Source organism: Pantherophis guttatus, chromosome 6 (assembly GCF_059756535.1).
Source record: "Pantherophis guttatus breed Tessera chromosome 6, ASM5975653v1, whole genome shotgun sequence".
In the NCBI taxonomy this organism is placed as follows: domain Eukaryota; kingdom Metazoa; phylum Chordata; class Lepidosauria; order Squamata; family Colubridae; genus Pantherophis; species Pantherophis guttatus.
In genome coordinates this window covers 43,090,606-43,103,597 of record NC_142068.1, presented here as the reverse complement: position 1 = coordinate 43,103,597, position 12,992 = coordinate 43,090,606, and the positions used below count along the sequence as shown (strand labels likewise).

At 35.5% G+C, this 12,992-nt stretch overlaps 1 protein-coding gene across 4 annotated transcripts in view; it reads left to right on the top strand.

Annotated features, from left to right (window-relative positions):
* Window positions 1-12,456, top strand: part of WDR33 (WD repeat domain 33) — a 73,301-nt gene extending 60,845 nt beyond the window's left edge. For all 4 annotated transcript variants that reach the window (XM_034439763.3, XM_034439766.3, XM_034439764.3 and 1 more), the window contains 6 exons: window positions 1,261-1,363; window positions 2,447-2,915; window positions 5,083-5,249; window positions 5,355-5,432; window positions 9,978-10,163; window positions 11,837-12,456. In XM_034439763.3, coding sequence (XP_034295654.1) covers window positions 1,261-1,363; window positions 2,447-2,915; window positions 5,083-5,249; window positions 5,355-5,432; window positions 9,978-10,163; window positions 11,837-12,060 — 1,227 coding nt within the window. In that variant the 3' untranslated portion in view covers window positions 12,061-12,456. The remainder of the gene's footprint in view (window positions 1-1,260; window positions 1,364-2,446; window positions 2,916-5,082; window positions 5,250-5,354; window positions 5,433-9,977; window positions 10,164-11,836) is intronic.
* Window positions 12,457-12,992: the final 536 nt, after the last annotated feature.

Genomic DNA, 12,992 nt, shown 5'->3' with positions numbered 1-12,992 from the left:
GTACTTTGTGTTTGTTGTATACAGTATAAAAACAAAGAAATATAGAAAACCGATGGCAGAAAAAGACCTAGTGGTCCATCGAGTCTGCCCTTTGAATTTATTTGTTTTTTGTTATTTATTGGTTGGTTGGTTGGTTGGTTGGTTGGTTGGTTGATTTTTATTGATTTTTATTTATTTATTTTTTATTATTTTATTATTTTTAATTTTTATCAAATGATGGACATTTGTTGATCCCAAGCATGTTTAGACTCAGTTATTGATGATTGGTCCAGTACCTGCACTGGAAGTTGGTTCCAAGCGTTCATTATTCTTTCTGTGAAGTAAATACTTTTTAACATTACAGGTAGTCCTCAACTTACAACAGTTAATTTAGTGACTGTTCAAAGTTACAACAGCACTGAAAAAAGTGACTTGACCATTTTTTACACTTATGATCATTTAGCATCTCCATGGTCACATGATAAAAATTCAGACACTTGGCAACTGACTCATATTTATGATGGTTGCTTTGTCCCAGGGTCACATGATCACCTTTTGTGACATTCTGACGAGCAAAATCAATGGGGAAGCCAGATTCACTTAATTCAACTGTGGTGATTAACTTAACAACTGTGGCAAGAAAGATCATAATAAGGGGCAAAATTCACTCAACAACTGTCTTGCTTAGCGATAGAAATTTTGGGCTCAATTGTGGTCGTAAGTCAAGGACTACCTGTACTTTTGAACTTAAGTCATGGATGTCTCTGATATTAAATTAAATTTATTAAATAAATTTTAAGATTTGTTCATCTTATTTTTTTTTCCAAGTCTCCCACTTGATTAGTAGGACAGGCCTGTACAACTTGTGGAGGGGAAAGGGACACATTGATAAATTTAAAACCATCACAGGCTGCAAAGAAATACCTAGCATACCGATCAGTGGAGCTGGCAATAACTGTGATACCTATTGGTGGTGCTTCCAGTGATCTTTGTATGTGTGTGTGTTAATTTATTGACTTTTTCAAAATGTGCTGGTGTGCTACACAAGGCTTGTTGTGCAGGCCAGCTCTAAGAGGATGTACTGCTTGAGAACCATATTACCTTGTTTCATTATTCAAGAACAAGAAAAATAACTTCACTTTATTGTGACTATTTTCTGACCTTATTTACACAAACCCATAAGAGTAAGGCGGTAGTTTTTATGGTACCCATAAAGAATAGTACTGTATATGTAAGTTTAATTTTTTGTTTCATTTCATCTCACTTAAATTAAACTTACAGGAAGGACAGAATCCCGGTCCTCCACCATTGATACCAGGATTGGGACAGCATGGAGGACCAGGTCGTCATGGCCCTCACAACCAAGGACCTGTTTCTAGTAAAGGTAATGAAATACATGGTTTGATCAAAATGGATGACCAAATCATTTCTAAAATGATTTAGAAATCATTTTATAATGAAAATGAAATCATTATAATGAAATGAAATAAATGACCTAGACATACAATCTTCAAAACCATGAAAAATAATATATTGGTCCTTCTTCTGTGTATTCAGGGATATGCTAACATATAAAATCTTTAATTGTGACCAGAAGTGTAACAAATCTAATGATCCAAATACTTAACTAAGTGTTTCAACTAACTAGCTCTGAGCAATAATTGAACAGCAGGATTATGAATAAAATTGTCTCATGGGAAAGCCTCTGATAACAAACTTTTATTATAAGATTGCAGTTAAAAGACATAATAAATTATGACAGGATAATAAGGTAACCAATAGAATGAAATAACTGAATATGGTATGGGACATGCTTAAAGAAAATCATTCCCATTATTTCAGTAAGGGATATTGTGTCTGATTCTAACTCAGGTAGCTTAATTGGTCATATAGCATGCATTTCTAACAGAAGTTTAGGAATTGTGAATTGTGATTCCCTGAAGGATTGGGAGCAAATTGAGCATGGTTCTAGGTAGTGTTCACTGAGCTGCTTGCATTAGACCAGTCTAATAGGTACCTTGGATGCAGTCCAAAAACAACTGGAGCACCACTTGAACACCGTATGCATTGACAAATTCATCAGTCAATTGCTAAAGGCATCTTTATTTTTATCCTATATATATCTTCCTTGTGAGAGTTTGAGGAAAAGACAGAATCATAAGTAGCTTGCTGTCAACCCTTCAAAACAGAAAACCAAAATCATGGATATTAATGTCCTGAAAACTAGGGAGAGTCAATTCTGAGATACTTTCTCAAATTACATTTCTGATGTGAACTCAGATTTTATTTATCAGACCATTGTCTAAACTGCAGCTCTTCCTCCTGTCTCAAAGTTATTCTGATAGCCTATTATACTTGCCTTTTAACAGCTGAGAGGGTTTTTTTTTTTCATAAAACTGCAAAAGTACATATTTAGTGGACTAAAAAATGTTTTAAATATTTCAGTTATTTTTCATTCATTTTTAAGGTGATTCGCGTGGTCCACCAAACCATCAAGTTGGCCCACTCTCAGAAAGGAGACATGACCAGAATAGTGGTGGCCCAGATCATGGTCCTGAAAGAGGTCCCTTCCGAGGTGGTCAAGAATGGAATGATGGTAGAGACAATAGGGGTATGCAAGACAGAAGGGCACCTCATTCAGATTTCCATGATGACTTTGATCGAACAGATGAATTTCGTGAAGACTTTCATCCAGACAAGCGATTTGGGCACCGTTTACGTGAATTTGAGGGAAGAGGAGGTCCACCTCAAGAAGAGAAATGGAGAAGAAGTGGTCCAGGCCCTCCTTTCCTTCCTGATCACAGGGAATTCAATGAAGGAGATAGTAGGGGTCCAAACCGTGGACCTCCTGGGTCATGGGATGGACGGAGAACTTCAGATGAGCGATTCTCTCATGATCCAGAGGAAACACGATTTCGAGGAAGAAGAGATGAAAAGTATGAATTCTAATACTTTTATTAATTGAAAATTAAGCAAAATATTTTTTCTTGTTTCATATTTAAAGAAAAGTATTTAATTCTAATAATAAATGAGCTAGTTTAAATATTTGCACATATTAAAATTCCTATGGATGTGTCTATCTGATCAAAGTTATAAAAATGATTTTCTACAGCACTTATATCTTAGTACTTATCTCTGTAGTACCAAATAAAGGAATTGGGAAACAGATTTATTAGGAATACAGATCAGTCCCTTTGGTGAGAAGGCCAACTGTTTTAACTTAAAGTTAGAGGTCTAACAATCAGACCTTTAATTATTTAATCTGTAACACTCCTCCCTTTCTCTGCTGATGAAGTTATACCAGCTGAATTTTGTAGATTTCATAGTGAAAAAAAGGTCTAGTTAAACTGGTATCAGGCTGAAGATGTTCACCTTCAAACTACATTGTTAATGGCATATATAAATTTAAACTAAATCACTTTGAAAGAATGCTTCCCTGAAATATCTTCTTGATTTTGAGGTACAAATTTATAGATACATAAATAAAAATAATGCTATTACCAATAATTCAGCATTTTTATAAAAAATCCTATCTTCAGAATGTTGGAAAAATGAGCTCACCAACATTTAGTTAAGTATAAACTCCATTCTTGTAGCTATTGAGCTACATTTTATTAAAATCTGAATACCAAAATAGAAACATTTGTTTACAGCCTGGTGATGAAAAAGATACAATGACTGAAGTTTTAAGATTTCTTTGTACTTTTTTTCCATAGTCCCTCTCTGAAACAGCTTTAATTGTTTGATATAAGAAGTGGAATACCAATTAAGTTAGATAATATTGTTAATTGAGTTTAGTTAAAATAAAAAATTCTTGCATATAAATAGCAACTTTTATACTATTGCACTGCTTCATGTTTACACTGTTGCAGAAATAATAGAATACTTTAAAAAACAGAAATAATTGGATTATCTTGTTCCTAGTTCTTATAGAAGTCAAGATATTTGATGCTTTCCCCTAATTTTTTTTCCCAATATTCATTCATTTAATTTCTTTTAGGCATACAGGAACAAATTAAGGAAGGCAGATTCAGAAGCAAATAGAAACTTGTGTTTGTATTAATAGCTACTGCATAGTACTTCTTACATATTCTGTTTGATGTTGTGGCCTCCCTAAGATCTTACACAGTGTTCTGAGTAGATTTATGTTTGAACTGTAAGTTCATTTTGCCAAGCGCTTTGAAAACCACACAAATTCTTTAGTTCACATATGTGTAGAAATCATGTTCTGACGTTCCAAGCTATGCAACAAGGAACTTGTGGCCTACAGCTACTTTTTCATTTTAGTTTTCTATTCACTCAACTCTCACCAAGCTAAGTATTCAAAAATTTACCTCTCTATACAACAATTTTAATTGACTTAGATATAACAAGATATGGTTTACATCAATGATACTTTGCTAATTTTGAATCTGGTTTGCAGTTCAGCTGCCAGTTCAGTTGCCATTATTTGTCAACAGATAACCCACTATAATTCTTATCTGTAATTTGCTTTTTTATTAACCAGTCATGATACTGAACCCTTTTTTTCTAATAGGCAGTGTGGTACCACGATGCCTTGCTTGTGATAATGAATATCAGAGGCTAATAAAACTGCAAATAAGACAGAGAAAAAGGGAGCATAATACAAATATGGTTTGAATGTTCACAAATTTGAACACATTTTCATTAGGTTCTTTGCTGCAAATAGAAATAAGAAAATCCCCTAATGAGATTTAAAAGAATGTTAAAGATAAGTTTGTCCCTTTCCACCATGGATAAATTAATTATTTACACTTTGTCCAGAGTTTTCAAACTCATGAGTTTCATATCACATATGAATGTTCAATTTGATTAGTTAATTAATTGGAACTCATATGATCAAACACATTTGTTGTTGCAAAGTCATTTTGTGACTTTAACAGAAAGTTCTGTTTTTTGTAAATAGTTGTTAATATCTACATTTGATTTCAGCCAAAAGGCTGAAAGCCTTTCCAGTTTAATAATGTCATTCTGTGTAATAATTGCAGTGTTTCAAAGTTTTTTAAAGAAATTAAAATTTCAACATAATCTTGATACCATGGACTTCTACATAATGCAATATTCTTTCTTTGTTTGCTGAAGCTTTAGGAGAGGTACACCCTCAAGGCATGAAGGCCGAGGACCAAGAGGAAGAGATAGTTTTCCTGGACCTGATGATTTTGTGCCAGAAGAAAATTTTGATTCATCAGAAGAAAATGCAAGGGGAAGAGATCACAGCAGTCGGGGAAGGGGTCGGGGTACCCCAAGAGGTATAGTTCACGTTCAATTGAAAACAACATAATACGGTCCACATAATTCTTAAGCCTTTTTTGTATTTTGTAATATCCCATATCTGTTTTTTTATTTTAATATAGGAGGACGAAAAGGTCTTCTTCCCACTCCAGATGAATTTCCTCATTTTGAAGGCCGAATGGATGGAAATCGAGAACCAGGTGAAAATTTTAAATTTGTCGTAGACTTGAGCATCACAGAATACTAGTGTTCATGCTTTATTTTCTACTTGCTTGAAAGTAATGCTGCTTTCACATCACTTAAAAAGTAGCATTCTTAAAATACTTGATTTGAAAGACAAATGCTATGCTATATTTCTTTCCTCTTTTCACTTATCAGAAGCTAGGCGGACTGGTTAGATCATTCTAGAAAGCTTCTGCCTTATCCGTCACTTCAGCTTACCTTTAAAAAGTTAAATAATATATTTTACTCTATCCCTTTTGACCTCCCTGTATGTGGAATCATAAAGACAAGAAATTTAATATTTCACTTTATTGTTTCCCTTATAATTTTCAGAAAGACCAGTCACAATTATAAAAAGTGTTGAGTTGCAGTAATTGTAGTTAAACAAGGATCAAGCCTTGGTGCTATTGTTCACTTAGACTCCCCTTACATTTTTGAATTACCCACAGAACTTGTGATGACCTGGGGCAACTCAACGAAGGCTTAACTCCCCTTTATTGTTCCAACTTTCCCCCAAAAGTACCATAATTCCCTGCAAGTCCAGGAGCCAACCTCTAAACACTCACTTCCAATAGGTCCTTGCTATTATTAATTCAGAAGAGCAGCACAGTTCTGAGAGCAGCCATAGTTCAAGGAGTTTGGTTTCAGAGAGTCCTTGTCACAGGAAGGGTTCACTGGGACTGCACCACCACCTGGAGTATAACTGTCACTGCGACCTCACATGTAGCCAGGCCAGCATGGCAAACAAGGCAAAACACAGCAAAGTATCCAGACATCGGTAATAGCATGTGAGGCTGGAAAAAGCAATGCTTGTTCCTGACAAACGCTCTCCTAACAGTGTCTCTTTAAATCGTATTCCCTGAGCCTTGTGAAGAGGGGCAGGGCGCCTTCCTCCCGAGTCGTTGGGTTGCCCTGCGCTGATCCCGCCTTCTCTCCATTCTTTGTGCTCAGGGATCGGGGGGGAGATAATTGCTCATTGCTGGAGCTCCTCTGCTCCACTGCCTGCCCTGTCCTCCCACCTTGTCTGGTCCTCCTGTGCCACCTCTCCCTTGCTAGCGATCCTTCCCAGGCCCAAAGGACCAGGGACTGCATTGTCCCGATCCCCCAATTGTTCTTCCATTGGCCCTAGCTCTATCTCATCCTCCTCAGACTCAGGCACTGACGGGGTCATGCAGAACTTCTGATGACATTGGCAGAAGTATACCAACATTCATAAAAAGTTAAAGGGAGCAAATTCTTTTTTTTTTTTTTATTGAAAAAGTTTTTCAAATACAAGTTTTTCCCCCTTTTCCTCCCTTCTTCCCCAACCCGCCCTCACCACCCATCCCCCCCTGTGACTTCTTCACAACAATAAGCTAATTCATAATTAATTACATAATATTTTACCATGCCCTTACTCACTCCTCAAAGTACTGACCCTTAGCATAGTATTCTTATAACTCCGCTTTTCTCCGCTTTTCACAATCTACCCTTTTTCTCCTCCCCCAAACTTATAAAATATTATTATTATTACAACAACATAACTTTTACTTTTATATATATTAATTTAACATTTCAAAGCAGCCTTCTCCAAATTTATTCAGTTCTATCCAGTTCTTCCACTCCCCAAAATATATGACTTAAAAATCCTTTTTCTTAAACTAATCAATCACTAAACTAGCCTATTTCAACCCAGTTTCCTGCAAGATTACCATGCACTACAATTCTAAATATAATCCACTGCCCACTCTGCTGAAATATACATATGTCTATATATACATTCCATTTTATAAAAAGAGAAAAGACAATAACTTTAAATTTATAATTCATTTAGTATCTTCTTTGATGTCTTTCCACTAGATTGTTAAATCCGTCATCCATAATAGGGTAACATAGCATCCTGGTGCAACAGTTTATTCAAAATCTTCAGTCATCTTCTGCCCCCATCAATAATGAATATCCTCATGTATATATAAAAGTAAAAACAACCACCCGAGTGACATTATAATTATATTCCATATAGTTGTAATTGTGGTTTTCATCAGGATTATAAATCCCCATCATCTTAGTGGGTAACAGCCAGATCTTCTGCATGCCCCAGCATGACTCTCTTGCCTTGTAACTCAAAATAGATATAATATATTTATCGGTAAAAGAAATCCAAAATAGATAGTTCAAATCCAACAATGTAAGGCTCTTTCCACATCCCAAAATCACGGCATTGCAGAGATCTGCCACTTTCCTCAAGATAGTATTAAACAATAATTCGCCTCCAATATCTTTTCACATATTCATTTATTTATTTTTTAAATCCCTGGCTTCACTGTTGCTTGGTTTAGAAACTACTATTTCTACGAGATCTGTTTCTTTTCTTTTTCTTTTGCGGGTTGCATTTCCATCCAGATTTCCTTCCTACAAGTTGTGTATCAGCTGATCGGTTGTCATTCTGCTTTGTAAATTGATCTTGTTGGTTTTGTTTTATTATCTCATATGTCTTTTCCATCACTTGTATATCAACTGGGTGATTTACGCACTTGTCTGTAAGTTGATAGTTCATCACATTAGAATCAGATGACACTGCTCTCAAATTTATAGACAGTCCAGCTGGGGTATCCAAGGAGTCCAAAGACAGTTTATCTACCACAGCCTCTGTAATTTGATGTTTTCCCTTTATTTCCAACTCCTTTTGCTTGTCCTGTGTTATGCCTAAAGATGTTAGATTTATTTTTAAAATTTTTTGATAAAATTCTTCCGCTTTTTCGACAGTATTCAGTTGGTATCTTACTCCTTGGTGTCTCAATATTAAACCAACTGGGACGTCCCACCTAAATAGAATATTCCTTTTTTTTAACTCATTCACTAGAAAACCAAATTTCTTCCTCTCCATTAACATCTTGGGCGGGAGTTCCTTAAAAATCCAGATCTTCCTTCCACGAAATTGCAAAGCAGAATCATAAGAATTCTGGACAATATTATTTCTAATTTCTTTGTCTGTAAAATAAATCACCACATCTCTAGGCAATTGCCTTTGTTTTGCCAACCAGGAGTTTATTCTATAAATTCTGTCAATCCTGCAAAACACTTCATCAGGTTGAACCTTTAAAATCCCAGCCAGAATTTCAGAAGATATCTTCCTTAAATCTCTGTCATCTTCCTGCAAACCTCTCAGTCTAATTGCATATTCTGTAAAATTGTATTGGATCATTAAAACTTCTCTTTCAATCCTCTGTTGTATATTTTCTTCATTAACAGTCTTTTGATCAGCCTCCATTTTAAGTTTGTCTTCTGAACTATTATCCTGAATGTTTGCCAAATCCTTTTTAATTTTTTGGATCTTGTCATCCAAATTCTCCTCAGTTTCTTTCATTTTAGAGTTAGTATTTGCTTCCAACTGAGTCATAAAGTCTGCTAAGCCATTAGCTACTTTTAAAATCTTTCGATCCAAAAAGCCAACCTTAGATTTCACCAATTCACCAATTTCTTTGATTTCCAACTTAAATTTTTCAAGTTGCTGATTCACAATCTCATCCCTTCTTACAATCTCCTCAAGAAGAAATTCTATTATATTAAAGTCAGGTTTCTGAGACTGGAGAGTTAAAACTTGTTGATGTAATTTATTAATGGGGGAATCCCCCCCCCACTGCCTGTTTGTCTAGTTTTATAAGTCTCAGTGCCATTTTTCCACGCAGACAAAATTTACTGGAAAAGAGAGAAAAAAAAACTTTTTTTCCAACCAAGATCAATATCAGATCCTCAAAGAGAAAAAAGAAAAAAAAGAAAAAAAAAACAGAAGTGAGAGTGAGATTTTGCCTTCAGTTACAGCCAAAAGTATTCATTCCGCTACTTTGTAATTGAAAACGGAAGGAGTTTCCCTTTCAATCTCTCTTCAAGCCGCAGCAGCAATCGCCATTTTTAAAAAAAACTTTTTTCCCTTCACTTCACTTCTTAGGCAAAATAGAATAAAAAGAATACTTGCGCTTCAGGATCAGAGGTCCAGCTCATATCTTCTTTAATTAATTTATTTGACAGATTTACAGGCTTGCTTTTGCCCCCTAGCTCTGCGTGTAGCAGAGATTTCCCAGAGCCCGGAGCATCGGCTGGGGATACGGGGAGTCTCTTCCGCTCCCTCCCAAAAGTAAATAAAAAACTTTTGGGATTAGGCAGAGGACTCTACCCACTCCAGCCGGCTCTATCTCCGTTTCCTAATGGAAACAGAGTTTTTTCGAGCCGCCATTCCGCTGAAAAAGGCGGCTCTTACAGGCAGTGGGTTCGACGATCCCAGAGGAGCGTCCAGCGGGAACAAGCAGCAAACCGGAAGTCAAAGGGAGCAAATTCTTTTTCAAGTAACTGTGTGTGTGCATGTGTAATTAAGAGTTGATAGTAAATGATATCTAATTGAAAGAAATTTAAGGCATCCATCTCTGTCACACTCACTGTCTGGTTTGGTTTGGTTTTTAACAAAAAGGAGTTTACAGAAAAATTTCCACTATGAAATTATTTGCTTGGACTAAATTTCTCATCTCATTGTCTTTTGTCATGATCAGGTCCCCGCCAAGATCATCCTTCTCACGATGGACATTCTCCTGCAAATCGAGAACGTTCCTCCTCACTGCAAGGAATGGATATGGCCTCACTACCACCCCGCAAACGACCTTGGCATGATGGACCAGGAACCTCTGACCACAGAGAAATGGAAATGCAAGCTGGGCATCCAGAGGAGAGAGGAAAGGGTAAATTACAATTTTTTGAGAGATTGAGTAGTATCATATATATATATATATACACTAACATACTGTATAAACCAATACACGGAAAAGCCAACCTTCAAATTCTTAACCGAAATGCCATGAAAATTCACTATCTGCAAATAAACCAATTCTCAAAATTTTCATTATATTTTCATTTTCACAATTGGCTTATGTCAGGTCATGCATTTTTCATACTATTTTGGTTAAAATTTTAGGGTTGACATCAGCAAGTGTATATGGAATATATGGGTACTTTTAAAAAGTATGGTATTATATACTCATGGATAGGCTCATCTGCATAGAAGCCCAACCAATTTTGGGGCTATATGTTGGTACCTAAAATCTCAGCTTATCCATGGGTATATATAGTAAATGACATATTGAGAAATGCTGGGAATGAGCTAGTTTGATCTAGTGATTAAGGCACCAGGCTAGAAAGCAATTTACCCATGTCCCTCTTGGCCATGAAAGCCAGCTAGGTAACCTTGGACCAGTCATGCTCCCAATCCAACCTCCTTTACAAGGTTGTTTTGTGGAAAATAGAAGGAGGAAGGTTTATTGAATATGTTCACCACTTTGAATTATAATAAAAACAATAATAATAAAGGGACGTAAATAAATAAAATATAAAATAAAACAATCTTAATAAAATATTTAAAAACTATTACTTATTTTATTTTTATTCTTTTTAAAAATTAAATCCATATGTAAAAGTTTGGAATGGCAAAACAATTTATTCCTACAGTTCTCCCCAATTTAAATTTATCTAAATAAATGAAAGTAAATTATATTTAATTATTTCAGAAACTAACTTTCATGGGTTCCCTAGGATTGATGCAGAGACCAAATAAAAATCTTATACGGTAGTCTACTTCTGGGTCACTTTTGGTCACTACTCCTTCATTGCTTAACCTCTGTTTTTCCCCTCTTAGTATAGTAAGTATTTACTTTGAGACTGAGAGCATAAGAATAAGAGTCATTCCCCACAAAATAATAGATTTCATACTGATCCATAATCAAGATATTAAAGCCAAAAATATTTCTATTTATCTGATACAGGTAACATTACCAGGAAAAGTTAATTAAAACTCTGAAACGACCCAGGCTAACTGCCATATATACTGTTTATTATAAAGTAAATGTAGCATTAAAATGGGGAGGGGGAATCTGCGTAGCATCACTGTTGCAGCATACTGAAGAAACAGGTATTTATAGCAGTTTCCTTGGTTCTTCATACTATGCTAGAAATAAGAATAACTGGAAAGGGTTGATGTTGAGGAACATTCAAATGAAAGGCTAAGACAGTGAGGTGATGCTACCCCACATGCTGGTCATTAGTTTGAAAGATACCATTGAAGAGTGTACATCATCTTTAGTTTCCAAAGACTGTGATCTGACAAAGCATGTAGTACAGCTTTCTTCTATAGCTATAAATTCTAAATAACTATTAGGCAGTACAGTAGCAGGACTGTATCAATAACTTTTTAAAAAAATATTTGTGGTCACCCTATCTGTTTCTCTCTCTCTCATACAAAAGCACACACAAAGATTCTGAGCTTGTAGAGTGTAAAAAATTGAGATGACATTCTTTATATTTTCCATCAGAAAGATAGCAATAACATGATCTAATTTCAATTTGCCCTTTTTTATTTTAGGACGTGTAAAATCAGGACTTTCACAGAGAATGTCGAAGTCTGGAAGATCCAGTTCTTTGGATGGAGAGCATCATGATGGATATCATAGAGAAGAATTTGGAGGTCCTCCAGGAAACAATCCTTCTAGAGGAGGAAGAAGTGGGAGTAATTGGGGAAGAGGAAGTAACATGAACTCAAGCCAGTCAAGGCGAGGAGGTTCTAGAGGTGGAGGAAGGGGTCGATAGAAGAGGTCATGACTGGGAAAAACCCAGTCTTTCCACTTGTTGCAGAATCATTGCAAAAATAATTCTGCAATCCTACAAACATGGACTCTAGATGGAGATAAGTGATTGTTCATTAGTTCCTAAGGTCTTTTCCAACATTAAATACCAGCTAATAATACCATCACAACAACCTTTGTTTCATTTCCACACCATCCCAATCCTTTGTCATACTTGTATTTCTTAAATTGATATCTGAAGATAAAGCTGGGTTTTTTGTTTTTGTTTTTCCTTTTAGTGATGTGAGATATGGAGCACATCCAGATTTCAGTTCATGTCAAGAACTTGTTTCTATATGTACAGTTGTCAGGAAAAGTTAAGTTGTTTTTGTATGAATACAGAATGCAATTTGTCCAAAAATTAACAAGAGTGTGTGATTTTTCTATACACGTTTTCACATATCATAGAGGAACCATCTCCTAAAATTTCTATGGACATTTTCTGTGTTGGATACATGCACTGCCACAGAACTAGCTATCACAGCTACTTACACAAAGTTTTAAAGCCTCACAAGTTCAGTTAGCATGTTATAAAAATATGTAAATGAAAATCACTTTTGTTGATTCCTAGAAATGTCTTTCCTTTCAGTAACCAAAATGAGCAGAAGAGTTTCATATATAGATTCCCTAAGTACTCCTTGGTCCATAGAGTGAGATATTTGTATATGGTACAGTAAGGACATATAGCTAAAACATGAACGTTGTTCTGTGATCTGATTATTAGTGATCAATTCTGATTTATTCAGAAAAACATCCCAATATTCTGCCATCTGACTACTTTGAAATGCAATGGAATAAGAAAAAAAAACGTAGCTAACTCCTAATTGAAGTCTGAATGGGCTTCTAAATTAAAGTCTTGAATTTGTTGTTTCTGAAGCCATAATTTAACCAAACCAT